This window comes from Haemaphysalis longicornis, unplaced genomic scaffold (assembly GCF_048455015.1).
Source record: "Haemaphysalis longicornis isolate Haplotype H1 unplaced genomic scaffold, Haemaphysalis longicornis Haplotype H1 scaffold_10, whole genome shotgun sequence".
In the NCBI taxonomy this organism is placed as follows: Eukaryota; Metazoa; Arthropoda; class Arachnida; order Ixodida; family Ixodidae; genus Haemaphysalis; species Haemaphysalis longicornis.
Window position 1 is genome coordinate 109,375,272 of NW_027526204.1, and position 19,851 is coordinate 109,395,122.

The 19,851-nt window shown below is 46.9% G+C and overlaps 1 protein-coding gene across 2 annotated transcripts; it reads right to left on the reverse strand.

Annotated features, from left to right (window-relative positions):
* Positions 1 to 673: 673 nt before the first annotated feature.
* On the reverse strand, positions 674 to 18,938 carry LOC144159107 (lysosomal-associated transmembrane protein 4A). Of its 2 annotated transcripts, XM_077690392.1 has the most exons (7): positions 18,507 to 18,937; positions 13,927 to 14,140; positions 9,866 to 9,942; positions 8,520 to 8,738; positions 6,956 to 7,045; positions 3,904 to 3,921; positions 674 to 2,360 (listed from the first exon to the last, which is right to left on the reverse strand). In XM_077690392.1, the coding sequence occupies exons 1-7, from the start codon at positions 18,603 to 18,605 to the stop codon at positions 2,268 to 2,270; spliced, it is 810 nt and encodes a 269-aa protein (XP_077546518.1). In that variant the 5' UTR covers positions 18,606 to 18,937; the 3' UTR covers positions 674 to 2,267. The 2 variants fall into 2 exon arrangements, with proteins under 2 accessions (XP_077546518.1, XP_077546519.1); XM_077690393.1 differs by lacking the exon at positions 3,904 to 3,921 and having other exon boundaries at positions 18,507 to 18,938.
* Between the last annotated feature and the right edge of the window lie 913 nt (positions 18,939 to 19,851).

Below are 19,851 nucleotides of genomic sequence, written 5' to 3' on the forward strand. Positions count from 1 at the left end.
GCGACCACTCTACGACGTAACATATGAAACATATTTAGCTTGCAAGGTTCCTCTGGCACATCTGCTTTACCCAAAACTGAAACCCAAACTGTGATGTCTTATGGCAGAAGAAGCCTCTTCCAAAAAGTGTCTCGGGTAGAAGGTTGGTTTCCTACATTCACTACAGTCGCCAGATCACCAGTGGTGAAGCACCACAACGAAGGAAAAATTCGGCCACCATTTCAATTGAGACACGAAGACTGAGGAAATGGCAGAGCTAGTGATCTTCGATAGCCTTTTACTTGGCTTTTCATAGGTCTGCCCATCTTATCGGTAGATCGGACATCGACGCCGCCGAGTGCATGCAGAACACCTGCACGTCGGAGCTTACGTCGTCACTAGGCGCAGCCAATCTTCGACAAGCACCTCCCCACCTGAACATGTCCGCTTCAACTCGGCCCAAAACCAACAACCGTGCTACGAACCCAAAGGAAATGCCAAGCTAAACACGATGCTGGTTTGATTCAGGCCATGGTAAGCGTTTTTTTGCTCGAGGCGCACGCTCCCCACATCTGCTCCACGTCGCCTCACCTCTTTTCCCCCTCTCCACTTTGCTTCCCACCCAGGCACAAACGAAACTCAAGATTACACAGCTTCGCCGTTAAACAAAACAGAAGGAAACACACACAACCCCTCGAGCTCTTTTTCCATTTTTATTTGGTTTTCACACAGCTCAATGCAGACTACGCGTACAATTCCCGTCTCCCCTGCAACGGCAAACGACCGAGCACTGCACACGGAAACGGGACTGCCGCCACTAGAATCGGTGCTGTGGAAATGGAGCAACAGAGGTGCACAACAAACATGTCATCCCGCGCTACAGCATGCAGGCGTCCACTACGTTTGCGGGGGAAAACTCGCAACATTCCGCCATCTACGTCTATGTACAAATCACACGGCCCCGTACCGCAAAAAAACTCGTGACTTTGCGAGCTGCGTGCGTTTGATTACCAACAGAATTTCACCGGAACGAGAGAGAGAGAGGGAGCGGTGACAAATAGACCTACCCGGCCTGTCGGCCACGCAAAGTTGTAGTAGGCAAGGTCAGTAGCAATCAGAATGACAAACCGAACGTGGAAGCTATTCACAGCATACGTAAAATACACCGGGAGCAATAAAATTGACTAGGACAGGAGTTAAAAACAAAGGCAGAAATGCCGAAGCGTGAAAAACTGTTCCTCTTAAAAAAAAAGAAAAAAAAAAAAGAAACCTACCATACTTATGTCGTTCGGCTCACTTTACTCTTGGAATGCTACTGTTGCTAATAGAGTGGTGTCTACTGTCGTGGAATAAACACTGTGGCCATGAGAGACTCCATAGTGGTTGCAACCTGGACTAATCTAGGCTGCCCCTAATGGGCTTTAAATTGCATGCCAATGGACTCCCCATAATTAGGAAATTTTCAACAGCGATAGAAAATCGAATCGGCCACCCTCACTCCCAGCAACAAAATTCTTACCTCTGGAGAAGCTTCAGGCTCCCAGTAGAAAAAAAGAACACGAATGATACAAAAATTTAAAAATTGCATAATGTAAACGAAACAAAAATTGTAAAATTGAATGCAGAAATTCATTGCACCTTGTTTTGTGTGTGTGTGTGCTGAATGCTTGGGCTTTCTCTTTTTTCTCAGCTATATAGTATTTGTCTCTAAAAATAGTGTGTTGCTTTCTTTTTCCTTTTTTGAATATAGTGGCAAGAACGTTTTTGCTTCCCCTACCTCAATGGCTATCAGGCAAGCGAGCCTCAGCAAGATTTTGTTGTTACCCCTACTCGGTGATTTCTCACTTGCGCCCGAACCACATCCATGATTCTCCGGGGTATCCAAGGAGCAAGAAGCTGCGTACCAATCGACAGAATGCCCATCTAATACTGTTCACCGTGCCACCCGCATCTACTAATTGTGTTTCGAGCACTCTTTAACAGAGCGAGGTATCCATTACTCCCTTTTTCCCAAAGAACCACCGTTACAATTGACACTGCCAACAGAAAACTGGACGTCGCATACCCCCATATCCCAACATCAGCGATGGTTACAGAAGTGCCGAGGGGGCGCTGACCAAGACGGAGAGAAAGAGAGAAGGGAAAGCAAGCCGGAAGAAACGTGGCAGAATGTACACAGCAGGACGACATGCTAAATTTGCGCAGCGCGTGGGAGCAGGCAATTTTCTTCAGGGCCGCAAGCGCCGCCACCGCAGCCGCCTTCCTTCCTCCACCGGCGGTCGCGTCGCTCAGGTGCTGTGGGTCGGGTACGGGGGAGGCGCATAGACGGGCAGGAACGCCGGCATCTTGGTCGCAGTCTCGTAGTCCGGTGGGAGCAGCGCCTGGAAACGTTGGGAGAGAACTCTCGTCGTCAGAGCGCAGAAGCATGGCGAGAGACAAGAACGATGCAGAGATGCAGTGTGCGGGAAGAAGCGTTCAGTGATAGGGTGAAGCTCAGCCCGCGAGAGAGGCTCTAAAAAGCCTGAATGGATTAACATGCATCCTTTCTTTTTACAGCAACTGAGGCTAGAAAAGCTAGGCGGTGCGGTTCACATGCCAAGAGCGAGATAGCGAGGCAATCCGGCAACTCGACAACCTCCCGCTGCACTGTCCCGGGTCCAGCGACAAATGGCTACTGCAATGAAGTCGGGAGGAGATGATGGCTCTTAGAAGCGGCTCAAGAAAAACCCAAGAGTGCCTTAAATATGTCACCTGGGGAAAGCAAAGTTGAGTTGCTGCATACGGTTACGGAGGTAGGCCTTAAAGAAGGTTGACAAGTACAACATTGGAAGACAGTGCAGCGAATACGTTGTGAGAAAAAATCAGCTGTGTCTCGGGAAAACAAGAGCTTTCGTGCTGTATTAGAAATTTGGTTGAATCAATAAAATTCCACATCGACATTTCGTTTTTGAGAATTTCGTTAATTAGAAGCTAGTAAAAAGCCAGTACTGCCTCGTTTGAGTTAACTCGTAGGTTCAGGCAAACGGTATACAACGTGTTTACAACAAAATGAAAAATCTGGCATCATTAAGGGGACAGCAGCTACAAAAATAAGCATTGTAGAAAAAGTCAAGCTACAAGAAACAGAGTCTGAAACACATAGACGCGAGAATGCACTGTCCCAACAAAAGCCACTTGGCCCAAGCTAGAGTATGGGACTAAAAGCCATTAAAAAAATCGCTCCTTGAAAAGAAAAGAAAGAGCACTAGCCAACGACCTTATGTACAGATACCTAGAAAAAACATTTACTGTTTTAGTAATTTCAGCCACCAACGATTTTTTAGCGCATTTAAAAAGCACCGCTTCTCTTCAGAGAAACGCTTTTCCTTACTGTGTGGCAACTTGAAGCACACCGTATTTCCGCAATACCGCTGTCACGTTTAGACATTGCAAGTGCCTCACAGGAGAGGTATCAGGAGCCTTTCACACACAAACTTCAGCGAAGCTTTTATTAGCCAAGCTTCAGTGACCTCAAAAAAGAGGTTGATTATAGTGACAAATGCATGCCTCAAAAAATGCAAAAAGCTCTCTTGGCTCTCTTTTGCGAATGGGGAGAACCTGAGGTCAATCTTAGCTAACATACGTGTTGAAGTCGATACACTACCAGGTTTTCCGATAAAAAACATTCCCCCTCTTTTCGTCTCACTCTTGGGGCTGTTGGTATCTCTGAAGAAGTAAACTGCCCCTTTTTCCCGCTCACTGTGTGATAAGGAGCCTTTCAAAGAAGTCCAGGTGTTCACTTAGAAGCAAGCGGTAGTTGTTGTTGCAGGGAGGCGTTTTATGCAGGCAGGCAAGAAGCAAGCACATTCTTTGCAGGCTGATATGCAGCTACTCTAGGAGGAAGGTAAAAATGAAGCAAATAAAAAAAAACCGATGAGTGCCTACCTGGCCGTAGGGCAACACCTGAAAGCAAAGGATGCCAGTCAGATTGAGTCAGATAATCTTGAAAAGCCCCTCGTCCCCCTTCGCCGTGCAAATGTAATAATGTCGCGCCGAAACTTTAAAAGAGCCATGAAGAGAAAACACAAGTTTGGTTCATTCAAAAGATTGTCTCGTTAGAATCATACTGACACCACTTTTAACGTAAACTTCGCTCAAATAAGCTACATAATTAGGAAAAACGGGAATGGTCATGCGACCCACCAGCTCATTTCCCGCAACAGAACCTATGTCGTCACATGAGCTAAGCTCTGCGATTGGCGGAGGCTGGCAGAAGCAGACGCAAATTAGGTAGAACTTACAAACTAGACGAACGAGCGATTTGCGCTTAAATTTAGGGCACATTCTTTACAAAGCAATAAGAATGATGGGACAAACAGTGGAAGTTACGAAAGCACATGTAAACATAGAAGTACTGATGCGTTCTGCTGTTCGTACTGCGCACAGCATGCTTGGTTTCGCTGCACAGCACTACGGGGCTTGGGGTTGTCTCAGACGACACTGGCCGATTGACGCAAGCAACGGTGTCTTACGTGACCCCATTTGTCGAGCGAGCACTGTTTCAGGGAACGAATATTTTCTCCCAGAACAAAAACAAGCCAGGTTTAAATGCGGGCAAAAACAAACCAAACGCTTGCCACGGTATGGTGGCGCCATCTAGGTTACGGAACGTAAAGAAACGCGGGAACAAACCAACACCGCTGTACAGGGTGGAGACAACCTTCGAACGGTCCCGTGCCGCCGCAATTGGGCCAATGGGCTCAGCGCGTTATTCTTTTCGTTTCCCACAAGACCTAGCAACGCGAAACAGACAATATGATTCAAACTTCTTCAGTAAACCGCGTTGCGGTGATAATTTTAGCGCGGTTTTGACACAATGACTTGCTTCGGCGGCGAGCGAGCAACTGAACATGGCGGCGCCAGCGTTACGTGTCTCTACCCTGTACGGCGGATGCGTGAATGAAGGTACTCTAGGCTGCAGAGCGGTCGGTTTCAGTGATGTCACTTGGGACCACGAAAACGCACGATTGAGCGGGAAAATCAAAATTTTAACCTAAATTGTTTAATTTCTCAGTGAATAAAGCACCGTTTGTATCCGGACAAGCGCTGGGGGCACTATAAAATACGAAATCTTTCGAATAAAACCAACTTGCATTTTCTCTTCATGGCTCCTTTAAGCACTGCAGGCTGTGCGCGCGTGCTTTCCAAACTGATACACTCACAAAACAGTAGACAGAACACTGAGGCAGCAAGGGAAGTGTATGCCTTGAACAAAATGTTCCACTCCCTGGAACATGCTATGCTGTGGAAGCATTGGGTGCTCTCGCAGCGTTTTTTAGAAACGAAAGCATTATTGAATTAGTCCATTGAGCAAGACAGCTGCCATAAGCATCAAAAGCAGTGAAATGGCTCCCACAGAACAATGAAGCGTTCTATAGGACGAGCTTCGCGTGAATAAAAACGCGAGTAGAGGACTGCACTGCTAGACAACGCCCGCGCCAGTGCAGCCACACGTGGGAAGCAGCGAGTGCAGCAGTGGCTGTGGGTGCAGGGTTCGGTGGCAGCGGCACGCCGCATCAAGCACGTGCCGCGCATGTTGCCCCGCTGACCTCGCCCAGCGGCGTACCAGGCACCACTACTCGCAGCGCAAAACTGGAAGAGCGCAATAACGTACACTCGTGGGCAAATGAAATGGAAACACGAAAATACGGACCAGACAACGCAAAATCAAGAATTACAGCTAGTGGAGGTCCAATACGGGTGAACTATTGGTATATTTGGAAAGCCACATCTCCCAACTTTGTTGCTGTAACCAAGGGCGGACACCGCTCTCAAAACAACTTTTTGAAGTTTCAAATAAGCTCTGTGAAACTTGCCAGTCTTGCTGCTGTTTTCCTACTAATTGGCATTATTTCTAAGAAGATATATTTTCTTAGAAAATAATGCCATATTTTAAATATGGCATTATTTTTTAAGTCAGTCAATTAGTTCCCAAGATAATTAGAAATAATTCATCATTTTTGGAGGAACAGTGGACAAAACAGCCCTAAAACTGCAATCTCTATATTTTCCAATACTATGAATCCTGGTGAATGCAATAAGAGAAACAGCTTTTCGATGCACTGCTTGGAACTAATTTTACAGCTCATTAAACTTTGGTGCTTGAAATGGGCATTTGAAGTGGTTCGTTGATTGATTGATTGTAGGGTTTAACGCGCCGACGCAACGCAGGCGATGAGGCGCGCCGTAGTGGAGGGCTCCGGATTAATTTTGACCACCTGGGGATCTTTAACGTGCGCCGAAATCTCGTACACACGGGCGTTTTTGCTTTTCGCCTCCATCAGAAAAGCGGCCGCCGCGGCCGGGAATCGAACCCGCGACCTCGTGCTCAGCAGCGCAACGCTTTAGCCACTGAGCCACCGCGGCGGGTGAAGTGGTTCGTTGCCACTGGTGCCACCAAAGTTTAATGAGCTGTAAAATTAGTTCCAAACGGTGCGTCAAAAAAGAGCACTTCTCTTATTGCATTCACCAGGGTTCATGGTATTGGAAAATACAGAGATTATACAGTTTTATGGCTGTTTTGTCCACTGTTCCTCCAAAAATGACGAATTATTTCTAACCATCTTGGGAATTGATTGACTGACTTAAAAAAAATAATGCCATATTTGAAATCAGTGGGAAAAAAGCAGCAAGACTGGCAAGTTTTACAGACTTGGCTTACAAGTTAAAGGAAGTCGTTTTAAGAGCAATGTTCCCCCTCAAGCCACGCGTCAATTCGACTTGCATGGAAAGAAATCACCCTGTTTGTGTTCCGGTTCATATTTTCGTGATCGCATTTGATTTGCTCACGAGACTGTACATCAATGCTTTTGCATTGCGACTTGTTAGAACTGCTTAGATGTTACTCGAATTATTTTCTCGAAGACCTGGACAAGCAATAACAGTGCATGAGAATGAGTAGACGGCGAGGAAAAGGTGAGGCAGGCATGCGGCTCACCTCAGTGTCGGCCTCAATGTCGACGAGGCTAGCCTCCTGCCTGAGTCTCAGGTATTTGTAGCAGGACCACACAATTCCCATCACATAGGCCTGGGGGAAATAGATCAAGGGAAAAAAGAAACAGTTTTCTTAAATCCTAATTTACAAAATTCTTGCTTCACTTTGTTGCTTGCATTCGGTACTTATCACAGGAAAAAAATGGGAGGGTGAGGAAATGTGAGCAAGCACTTTTTACATATTTTGTTTTACAAACTAAAAAAAAAAAAAACTTCTTGGATAACTGAACCCATATCCTTCGGATCAGCAGCCCAACACCTTAGCCACTGAGCCATCACGGTGGGTCGATAAGCTTGGCTAAGTCTTTCGCTGTATCTGGGGTCAGGTCCTCTCGCAACAGTGCTAGGGGAACAGAATGTGGAAGTCAGTGGCAGGTTTGCCTTTCCTCCTCTGGTAGCTGCCAAAAAACAGATTTTCTTTCAAAAGGTGGAGATTGCAGTGTTTTTTCCACCTGTCAGGTATGTCTCAATGTGGTTCCACTGCCACTGAGATCGGGATTTTTTCCGCTCTCGCATTCAAGTTTACAAAAACCCCATATTTAAGACTCAGCAGCAACACGTTGATGGCAAACAATCTTTCCTTCCAGGACACCTTACAATTTACCCAGGTTTAAAAAAAGGAAGAGAAAACACTGCCGACATTGTCAGCTTGAAGCCAATGCTTTAAGGGGGGACACTGGTCTTGAGGACATTTTTGCCATTTTTGAACCAAGATGCTTCAGATTTGCACATTAACATCCTGAGCACAAATACGCAGTCAGTTTTTGTCCATACAGCGTAAGTTCTGAGTTGTGCAACATGTTATGTCGTTCCGTTTCGGGCAATTTTTAAATTATCTACTCATGATATGCTTGAATACTTCTTGTCCCTTTGTCCTCTAGAAGGACCAGGGAGTGCAACTGTACCACAGCAGTAATCTTAGCATTGTTTCTGCATTTGCTGTAGACTTATTAAATGTCAGGTCATCAATTATAAATGTTTTCGTAAAACAAACGGCATAAAAAATTGTACCAGCAATAACGAAATTCTATACTTTTGTGGTTTTATTGCACTGTTCAGTTCTTAAGCTCTCAAATGCAGCCAAAATGATATAAATTTAATCAGTACATCCCAAGATATTGTATCCGACAGTTGACCTCGTGAGAAAAAAAAAATGGTCCTGGGAATACAAGGCACCAAGCTTGAAAACGCAGGTGAAAATGGCCATTCAGACAACTTCAAATGGCGACAGCTTTACAACTACTTACGGTACAGCTATAATATTTTGCAGGCACATTCTTCGGGACATGTAGACAGCAAATAAAATTAATACAGAAAATTCATTTTTTGGCAAATTTCTGTTGCTCAAGACCACGTATCGTGGTCTTAGCAACAGAAGGCCGGTCGTGGCTCAAGGTCGGTCATGGCTGGCAGAGCCTGCCACGACCGACCGGGTGCCAGCATTTCTTTGATACCCGCCTGCAGCGGAGGGTGGGGGTAGGGGAACAGTGAGAGAGACAGGCGGAGACCTTGAGCATCATGCAGGCGACGAAGCCGATCATGACGACGGTGCAGAGCCACTGGGGGTCGAGGCGCAGCAGCTCCTTCTGCAGGGGCAGGTCCCGGGAGGCCGCAACGAGGCGCCGGACGTCCGGCGTGTACGAGAAGTAGCCCACCACCGTCAGCGCCGACAGCACAAAGTCAAACACTTGCAGGCAGAAGAAGGGCATCAGGTACGTCGGCTGGCCCTGCACGGGGGGGAAAGGAGGGGGAGGCCGCTTGCAACATCAACAACACTGCCGCCCCGAAAAACAGAATTTCATCGACACAACCACATTTCCCCCACGCTCATCTTCGGGCAAAATTGCACAGTGGAAGTTGTTTGTTCGGGATCACTGAGCGGTCACTGGCCCATTCCCAGAACTGAGATGAACGCACACAAACATCGGATGAATTTAGCAACGCGTGAAAGACCAAGACTGCAGCATGCAACGGGCATGCGGTCCAGCCCCAAATCAACCGCGTGACCCGTTACTTCTATTGATACACTGGTCAGTGGTTTGTAGCACACTAGCTAAGGTGGGCTGCCAAGAACGATGATGAAGACGAGGATGATAGACAGAACGTTTCTTGTCAACAAGTGAGAACAAGGAAGGCCATAAATAAGTGTCTAAGAAAGCTACTGCTTAAAGGAGCCATGAAGAGAAAATACAACTTCGTTTGATTTGAAAGAACTAGGATTCAGTATCTCACTCAGCTCCATTACAGCCACAAAAGATGTTTTTTTAACGAAAAAAAAGAAAAAAAGCAAGAAGTATTTAAAAACTTTCAAATTTTGCGCCACAGTGACGTGCATGAGCAAGAATGAATGCCATACGGGCCAAAAATAAAACAATTTTCAGTGCGTTAACTGCACGTTAGCATTCAAGTGATGCGGTCAAATGGAACTAGAGGCCCCATTACAGACATCCAGTCATGTGTCATTGCGGCAGGTCAGTTAGGCGGCTGCCAATCGCACAAGCAAGGTTCCGTGACGTCATAGAAAAGTTGCGGGAAATTGGCTAGGGGGTCGCGACTGCTTCACACGTTTTCTTTAATATCTGTTATTTGTTCAAAGATTGCAATGATATTGGTATCATTGTTATTGGGACTAAGCAGTCTTTCTAATAAACCCAACTTGTATTTTGTCTTCATGGCTCCTTTAATAAGCAGGATCAACAAGGGCAATATTGTTTGTAGATAACACTTTTCCAAGTTGGAACATGCTTTCGTGCTTGGTTTTTCAGCTCTAATCTCCTTTGTATTCCGCACACACACACACACACACAAAAACTGCGGTGCCTTAAACGATCGCTCTGACAGAGTCTCATCTCACCCATATCGTCCCGTACAGTAGCAGCAGGGTGATGACTCCCGTGCAGACCGTGATGGCCAGGGCCACATGGAGGTCCTCTGAAAAGGAAAACACGATTGTCACGTTTAGCAACTTCGCACAAACACCTAGGCCATAAGGAAAGTTGTAGGCAAAATGCCTCGTATTAGATTTCAACCACTCGACTTTGCAAATCTTGTCTACAACAAGCCCCTTACCGTGTTCTGGGGTGGTATTCTCGAGTTTTGTCCCTTTTGCGTCCCTTTCAAAAGTGTCCCTTTTGGCGAGCCCTAATTGGCTAAAAGCAAACAACCGGAAGAGACGTAACGCAAGCGCAACAAACCTACTGCCAACGCCCACTGCCTAACCGGAAGTACATCACGATGAAAGGGACTCAAAAGGGACGTTTTCAAAAGGGACAGTTACGAGAATACCGCCCCTGCTTTCATTTTTAGGAAAGGGGGGAGGGGGGAAGGAGAGCAAAATCGATTTGATTCTAGGGTTTAACGCGCCGACGCAACGCAGGCGATGAGGCGCGCCGTAGTGGAGGGCTCCGGATTAATTTTGACCACCTGGGGATCTTTAACGTGCGCCGAAATCTCGTACACACGGGCGTTTTTGCTTTTCGCCTCCATCAGAAAAGCGGCCGCCGCGGCCGGGAATCGAACCCGCGACCTCGTGCTCAGCAGCGGAACGCCTTAGCCACTGAGCCACCGGGGCGGGTAAGGAGAGCAAAATCCAGTGCCCTTCCTTTCTGTGAAGATGGATGGCCTGCGAAGTTCTGGTGCATAATTTTAAGAGTCGCCTCAGCGGCTTATTGTCATACAATTTGTTAATTTGTTTCCAGATAGTTCCGTAAAACAACAGTTACAGCCATTTTTTGTAACCGTACTTCCTCCGTATAGATGGCTGTCCATTGACAGCAGACAGTAATTCTGCAACGTTTACAACTTCACTGTGAACCAACTAATCGTGACAAGCAAATGAAACTCGGTGTAATGGTGGAATCGTCTCGGCGGCTAATTGTCACATAATCTGTTTCGGGACACTTTCGATAGCACAACAGTTAGAGCTGTTTTCTGTAATCACACTCCCTCCGTAGATGGCCACGCTTCACTGCGCAACACACAGTGTGGGGAAGCCAGCTTACAAAGACCAAGCTTACATGATGATGATGATTGATAGTGGTTTCCCCTTTGTAGCGGGGGTGATGACATGTCATCTTACCAAAAAGGACTAATATACCCATGTTTTACACTCTTGGTTTAATACTAGCGCTGCGTAGGGCAGGCACCAAAAACTTATTAGGCACAAAATACATTTTTTTCCCTGTTACAGGTGGTAACTGTCCTAGGCAATATTCCCCTCTCTGCTTTTCGTCCACCAGCATTCTAATCTTCATTTCGTCCCCTCGACAGCCTTGAAGTTAACTTCCTCTGTGCTACCCTTAAATTAAATCCTAGAGCTTCTGGAAGCCCAATATTCCCTTCATGTAGATTTGGATGGATACCCTCACATTCTAACACTATGTGCCGCATAGTTTCTGTTTCTTTTCCGCAGACCACGCGTACCCCATCATTTTGTGGATACTTCCCCACAAAGCTCTTAGTTCGCAGGCAACCTGCTCTACCCTCAAAAAGCAAAGCACTGCCCTGGAAATTATCGTAGAAATTTCCCTTTCTGATGTTCAATTTCTCGGCCCTGTACATCTCTAACGACGTTTTAGCTTCCATTTTTTCCCTCCATTCATTCGTTTCAATCTGCCTTGCCTCTTTTTTAATACCGTGATTGTCGGCTTCACTTCCAAACACAAAAGCATTGCTGGGAAGACACCTTTCCAGGGACATTAAAAACCGTCGTACTACAATATGATGGCCCTGGGACCGTTTGCTACTGTTTCTATATGGGGAACCGGATTTTCTGCGGCAGAGAAACCTGGTCCCGGGAGAGTGTGACACGATAACAACAGAGACTGCTGTCAGGGCCAGCCCTAGAATAGCTCCGCTGTTTAAAAAAAAAGAAAGAAAAAAAAAAACACGGTGGCTACAACGGGGAACCAAAACAACAGGTGGCCTCTGTGACAAAAACGTGCGCTGAAATGGCCATCTCTACGAGCGAGAGAACAGTGGCCCCCAGGAGCACTACAAAAAAGACATTTAAGGGCACCTGCACTGCAAAAAGACGTCAAATTGTCTCTCGATTACTCCAAATTTTGTTGCGCTTGAGAAGTCAGTCTTACAACCTGTGCTGCTGCAGTGCAACGGCAAGGGACAGAACAGGAAGGAGGTTAGAGCAGAAAGCCTCACTGGAACTGTTATACCCCTGTCACACGGGCATTTCCAATCACGACTGAGTCGATCCGGATCGAGCTCAATCCGGATTGGGCGCTGCTACATGGCAGTTTCAATCGCAATCGAGCTCGATCCCGTTCGAACTCAATCCTGATTTCCCAAGCGCGATCAAACGAAAGCGGCGGTACTCTCGTCCCCGCTCAGTGATGGCACAGAAGGTGACAACTTCAACTAATGCCACAAATTGTGTCAAATAACTTGGCCCAAATAAGCGTGCGGTAACATTTACATAGTTACGTATACCTGCGACTGCACGAAGTTACCAGACGCCAGCCGCAAGTACATTGTTAGCGCCATCAGGCACACACAAGTGCAACTGGCGCAACTTCTCCATCGCGATTGAAACGGGCCATGTAGCAGTAGCAGTGCATCGAGCGCGCTCGAAAATTTGATCGCGATTCACTTCAATCGCGATTGAAAGTGCCCGTGCGACAGGGGTATTAAATACCAGAAGTACGTTTGTATAATGCTGTTTACCCTGTCATTTCAGTCACTCGTGATAATGATGATAGTATGACACCAGGGACCCCAGAATAGGCCTACAGGCACACCACCGCATTTATTTCCCCCCTCAAGGCTAGAGAGCACTGCATTACGTACCAAAAAAGAAAGAAAGAAAAGGAAAAAAGAAAATAGAAGAAAACAAAAGCCAATCAGAAAACAAAGATAACAACAAAACCAAACGCAACATAAGGCGTGAGAAGAGAAGTGGCTGACAGAAAGCAGACGATGCGGCAATGCATTGTCTGTCAGTCCACTGTTTTCCCACGCTACACCCACAAACTCGTCTCAAGCACTCAAATGAGAACAGGGCTTAGAGGAATGTGCACACAGTCACAAGAATGGCACCCACATTAGGGGCATTTTTTTTTTTACCTGAACTGGTGCAGATTAGTGCAGTGTCGTGCAGACCAGTGCAGAGTGCTATTGGGGATATCAATTACTAAAAAAATGAACATATGCTGCACTGCTTGCACCAGTGCAGCAAGTTCAGGGTAAAAAAAAATGCCTTTATTGTTGGTATATGATGCACTGAATGAAGCAAACATGTGGATTTTAGTTTGTGACAGCACGTTCTTTTTAATGATGTACAACTAAATGCTGCATAACAATCACTTAACGGGGCCATGCAGACAAAACACAAGTTTGGTTCATTCAAAAGATTGCCTCGTTAGAATCATGCTGACACCACTTTTAACGCACACTTCGCTCAAATAAGCTACATAATTAGGAAAACAAGGCAACGGTGATGCAACCCACTGGCTCATTCCCGCAACAGAACCTACAATGTCATATGTGTGCCCAGCTGTGCGATTGGGTTACACCACAGCTTTTCAGAATCAGAGCTCTCCGTAGCTGGGGCGCACCTATTCAACTCGTACGCAGTCACTTTCACCTGTCACGTGGCACGCACTTGGCTGTGATTGTTGACCACTCATTGAATTTTTTTGTACCCTTTTCATTAAACCAACGCTCCCAGAGCCTGCAAGGCATCAAAAATCAAAAATAACTCTCGCTCCACCGCTGGTACTCTGGTGTGGCAAAGTGGTAATGCATGCTGGTAATGCATTAAAGGCCTTCGTTCCATTCCCACCCAAAAACTCAGATGCGTTTCTTTCATTCACTCTCCAACTCAGACTGAGTCGAACAGCCAGGACGCCACTTTTTCTTGGCCTGAATCAAACAGGGGAGGGGAAGGTGTGCGTCAAGTACCTTCGCGGATGGTGGCCAGCTTGGGGTCGTTAAGGGGCATGTCGGGGGTGGGGGGGCCCCCCTCCGGGTGGCTGTAGAGGGTGGGCCGGAAGCGGGTGAGGAAGCTGCCCGACAGGTGGGTGGCCGTGGTGCCCCCGCTGCCGTACAGCTTGTCAAACAGCTCCGGCCGCACCATCATGCTCACCAGCACGGCCAGGGCCAGCACGTGCAGCACCTGCAACCAGGAGGGGTTGGTGGCACACGCCTCTGGCCAGTATACCTATACTATACAATGCACTGCTGCAACAGCCACCCTAAGTGCAGTTTCTCACACTCAACTAAAGGCAGAGTTCTCCCCACGGTTGGCGGCGGTGGAAATGCCGCCCACTGCTCCCCTCCACCGCCCATCTCTCCGATTCACCGCCCACTGCTTAAATTAAGTTCTGTAGGCCCCACCGCTCCGACTGACCCGTTTGAAATGCGGGTCCGAGGGACTAAAAACGGCCACTGTGCGAGAGCGACCCCAGCGGCAGCAGGCAGCACGGCTTGCTGCCTGTATATGCGGAGGAGTCTGAACAAGTTGTTTTTAAGAAGTCGGAAAAATTGCCAGCTATGTGCGGTGTTTGGCCAGCGGTATTTGACCCGCGTTGCTGAATCTGTGATTAAAATTTGAAATTTTTGAACTTAACATCTCCCCATCCCCCCCTGGTCTCAGAATGTCCACCTCTCACAAATTTCTGGGGAGAACCCTGACTAAGGGACGGAGGCGAGCTGGTTGGTACATCACATTCAAAAATTAAACAAGGGCATTTTACCTGGCAAATCTTGACATTACAACTTGTATTAGGTATTTGGGTGGACAGGAGCTATATGCATTTCCCCCCTTAGCACAATAGAAGTTAACATGCGTCCTGTAACCCTTCCCTCCCCCACTATAATAATTATTTCTACCTCAGTGGTGCAAAATGCAGCTGACCCCCCTCGTGGTTTGTCAACAGTAGTTGGGCAGATAAACATTTGCGCCTCAAATATTCAAATTCTCTTGGCCTCAAATTTTGTCACCTATGTGCTTGCATCGAGAGCGTCTCATAAGCGGCTTTCTTGCACAGCTTGAATGTCGTGCAAACATGCCAACAGAAAAATCAATGTCCAACAAAGAAGTTGGAAGGCCAAGCCTCACGGCAAAGCCAACTGCTTGCATCACCACCAGGGATGAACAGAAGGAAAGCCAGCGCTTCTCTTTCTTGTCCTTGTTAACATGAGAAGGGCCCTGTCTGCACAACAGTCGATGTTCTCGCACTTTGGTGCTGTGAAACTGCTCCTGGCTTGTTTATAAGGTCTCTTCGATTTGGTCTGCACTCTCTGCACGAGTTCAAAATTAGTGCAGCCAGTTCAACGCAGGTGCCGCCACTGCACAACCAGTCCTGCACTTTTGTCGTCTGCTTCTGCACCTCCTCCCTGGGAGGTGCGGGGAAAGCCGTGAACTCATCCTGCTCTCTCTGCAGCGTCGGTAAATCGAACAGAAAAGTGTAGGCGCTGCACACTGCACTCGAAAATTGAAGAGGCGAGTGCTGCACTACCTGAATGAGTGTGGCGAGTGCAGCGAAATCGAAGATTGCAGAAAGCTTGACATTTTCATCCTTTGGCTGCTGCTTAACTTCAACTGGGAATTTGAGCTTTAACTATACGTCCTCCTCTTCAGCCATCTCCACAGTCATCTTAGTGGACTGCTTTCCACAACGGTAATGCATTTAAATGCAGCCTAAAAACACCCCAAGAAGCTTTGTGACGAACACAAATATTTATGTTCTCATGCCCGCGTACGTATTCTTACAAGTGAGGGAATGTGGCACTTTAGTGAACAGCCCAACTGTTTCCGCAATGCCTGTGGAAATAAAAAGATCACAATCTTAACGAAACAAACAGCATGAAAAGGCAAGGTAAACATATTGGGATGAGCTGGGCTCGATTGTCACTGTAGTTTGTGCTGGGCTTCCCGAGATGTGTCTACATAAGGATGACATTTAGACTCCCGAATTGAGGTTTATTTCCCTCTAAGCTGCATTTACGACTCTGCAGAGCACTGCACACTGCTACACAAGCCACAGAACTGCAACAAAGACGTTGGTTGTTCCACTGCCGCAACTGTGGCAACAAAGCAAGAGCTCCCAATGTCATTCACATTTGACGAAGAACAAAAAAGGTGTTTTTTCTTTCTTTTTTCGAAAGAGCTCCCAATGTCATTCACATTTGACAGAGAAAGAAAGAAGGTGGCTTTTCTGTCTTTTTTTCGAACAAATGATGAGCTCTGCACTGGAGATAAGCTCAGCAACGCACTGCGTAGTTGCTGCTCATAACACAGACGTTTGTCTCTTACGAGTGAGCTTTGTCTTCTACGCAAAACAAAACAAAAAAAGAATTTACCAACTCGCGTAAAAACCAAAGATAAGATTTGTTGAACTTGCAACACACGTAGAAAAATTCTTACACGTGTTGCAAAAAAAAAAAAAAGGGGGGGAAAGAAACTTGTGTTGCCCACGCATTAGGCATACAACATCCTGTTTGCCAAGGCAGGGAACATTTTGTTTCATGTATGCAAGAGATGACTTCGTTTCTCAGATTCGAACTTTCTCTTGGCAGACGGATTTCGGGTAGCACATACTTCGAACCCAGTAGAGTTGCTGTGATGGATAGAACAAATAGAAACTGAATAGAATAACAAAAATTTTCATAAATAACTCGTATACGGCTCTGCCCCAGCATTTTTTTGTGTCCGTCAACAGAATACGCTTTGCAATAAAGCCAACTTTCTTGCGAATGCTCTGTATAGCTCTCAATCAAATGTAGTTATCTTGGAAAAATTCATAGTGCGATTGGCTGCTAAGATGACACCACTAAGCCAGATTTCATTTACTCGCTGTAACTGGTTCTCTGTGGAGTTGTAAACAATTCAGATTTTTTATCTGCTGTCTATGTGAGATTCTACAGGTGGAGCGCTGGCTACACAAAACGGCTGTAACTCGACTCTAGTGAAGTTATCTCGAGATAAATGATATGACATTGGATTGCTCAGATGACTACATACCCGTGGGGAGTTTTATCTCAGCCTGTATTGCGGATAGTTACCAGTTGCCGTTTCAATACAAATCGAAGCCACCGCTTAACCAACAGCATGCTGAAGCCACAGCCCTACGTGTGTCTGCTAATCATATATCTAAGGTACCGTAAATCGCAAGTTACAGAAGAATCGTTTTTGTGTGTTGTAAAACCTTCACTGTAAAACCCCGTTCATAGCATGAACTGTGGGCCTTTTCTGTTATTCCTTATGCTAGTCAGGGTAAGCAATTAACGAAGTCAATATTGCCATGACACCCATCGAAATTGTTTTCATTTGAAAGGACATAACAAATTACGAAACGGCAACAAGTGTAATCAAGGCATGCTTGTCACGCTATGAAACGTTTGTCCGAATTTTATCATCCTAGATCGAACTAGAGCTAGAGATTATAGCTCAGAAATGACTATTTTTGCAACGTTTTTTGGAAGCACATGAAAGATATAGCATCAGAACTTTTTCTCAATGTAAAGGTTTAAACTGCCACTTCACGCCTCCTTGAAAAGGGGCAACACTTGCGTCACATCTTCATGCCCAAGGGGAGACAGACGGCGCTTGAAGAAAGGCACAAACAGCAAAAAGGCAAGCATCAAAAAGTGCTTGAGAGTCAGTTTTACTTCCTTATCAAACGGTATTGTGCTGACCCGGTGCTATCTGCGGTAAGCCACTGTGCTGACTGGTCAATTTTTTTTTGTTTACTTTCCTTGATATGGGTTTTTTCTTTTTTTTCTTCCTCTTTCACATGCAAAACAAAATGGCCTCGCTTTTTGCGATGTCCAGTGACGCTCTTTACAGTCAGTAACGTTTGTCCGAAGTGCAACGCCTACAAATGCGCGAGTGAATTTCGTCAGCCACACCAATAAACACGATTGGCTCGCCACGAAAGCCTTTGATTTGGGGTCGGCGATCCTGATAAAAAACAAAAACAAAAACAGGGTGGCGTAAGTACGCGACGCCACAAAAAAAAGCGCAAAACAGCGAACGAGTTTTGGTTTGCGGATGTCGAACGAGCGCTGCTTCTGGTTGCGTGCTAATTGGCGCGTCTACTGTAGCAACATCCGCAGCTACTTGACATATCGTTTCACACGACCTCCCAGTGCCAAGAGAACTACCCCAGCTGCGTTCCGGTGGCATTCACATGAACAGCTGGCATGTGTCGACTTTGTCAAGGTGCTAGCAGAAGCGCGGCAAGGGATTTGCGAGGCCGTAACCCTAGAACGTTAACAACGGCGCGCACGACCCGTCAATGCACAACAAAAGAAGTCGTAGTCAGGCCCTGTCGGAGCTCACGTCTCGACATATCGACCAGTCCGCGTCGCCTCCTCGACAAACGCAATGATTGATGCCTCTTCTGGCTTGCGTGTGATTTTATCTTTCCCCACTTCATAGAAACAACAGTCTTTGCTCAACGACAAATAACGTCCCGTATTTTCCACAGTTTTTTCTTTTTTTCGAGAACCAGAAACGTGTTAAACGGACCACTCACCAAGTGCCAGACGCCCACGATCACCGTGCCCGTGCGTACATGACAGCAGAAACAGCATCGAAACGCGCTGTGATTCACCAGCTCGTTCTTCCTGCGCATGATGGTCTCTTCGCGGTGGTCGAGCCGCCGCCCCACTTGCTGCACAGACACAAACCGCTGGCTCGAAAGCGTCGATGACACACACCGTCGGTAGCGGAGACTCTAGGCCTAAGGTGTCGTCGCCTGCTGAAAGGCAGCGCGTTCACTGGATCGCGTCACGTATCGCCGCGCTGACGCGAGTATATCCTGACCTGCCGCCTCAGATATTTCTTGGCGCGTTGCGACGCGCACAGCTGCTGCGACCGCGGGGCGTCGGTATGCGAGCAGCGCAAGTGGGCCGCTTGCAGCGCAGCCGGCGCGAGCGGAAGGTGGTGATCGCGAAACCTGCGGCGAAACCAGAAACCAGAAGTCACCGCGCGACGCTGCCGCCGGTGGCGGCTCGCGCAAAAACAAAAGGAAACTAACGGAACAACAGAAGCGCATGAGCGTATCTCCGTGAAGACGAGAAATGCGAAGAGTTTCTGTGCGTTTTTCCGCAGCCGTAAAAGACAACACATGACATCTGTTTTTACCCTTTCGCCGTAACACAATGGAATAACCTGTTTTTACCATTTCGTCGTAAATTAGCAAGCAGCATTTTTTTATGTGCTATTATTACCCTTTCTAAAGCAATTGACTCACCCCTTTATTCCGTGCACTCCCAAAACCCCGACCCAATCTTAGCAATTAGGCATGCTTTGCACCTGTTATGCTACCGTCTATAATCAAAGCCAACGTGCCGAAAATGCGCTTTTTGCCATTTTAAGGATAATTACTAGTATGTATTAAACAGCGAAGCTGTTTATGCAACCGTTGGGGTTCGGTGTCCGCATTTAAAAATTCCAAGAAAATGCCGAGCACTCGTGTGCGCGTGCCTCGCGGCGACCGACCACCCAGCGTCCCCAGCGCTCGTTTGTCAAGCCAAGCATACCCACTTAGGGAGATATTTGCCAAAAAGAGAGGAAACTCCAGCGTTCGCCGTAATCGTGGCAACGCTTTCCCAGAACGAGAAAGCAAAGCCATAGTGGACGCCCCTCCACGGTGATGTCCAATGACTATCACTTCCAAACAATGAACGAGGCTCACGCAACGATGGAGTAAAGATCGTTGCAGCAGCGAAGAAACAAATTGGCTGCAATCGTGGGCTTAAACAGTCATGATGGTCGCGACGGTTGCATACAGCTTCGCTACCTTCAAGCCTTACGTGTTAGTGTGAGCTTCCTTCATTTTTCCCTGCGACATCTCTCGAGCAAGTGAAGCAGGACAT

Excerpts from the sequence above, each read along its gene's own strand:
- LOC144159107 (XM_077690392.1), bottom strand. The coding sequence starts at position 18,605 with ATGCGCAGGAAGAACGAGCTGGTGAATCACAGCGCGTTTCGATGCTGT. Across the intron at positions 9,943-13,926 it reads GCTGGCCACCATCCGCGAAG|AGGACCTCCATGTGGCCCTG; the intron begins GTACTTGACGCA and ends TTTCCTTTTCAG. Across the intron at positions 8,739-9,865 it reads TACTGTACGGGACGATATGG|GGCCAGCCGACGTACCTGAT; the intron begins GTGAGATGAGAC and ends CCCCCCGTGCAG.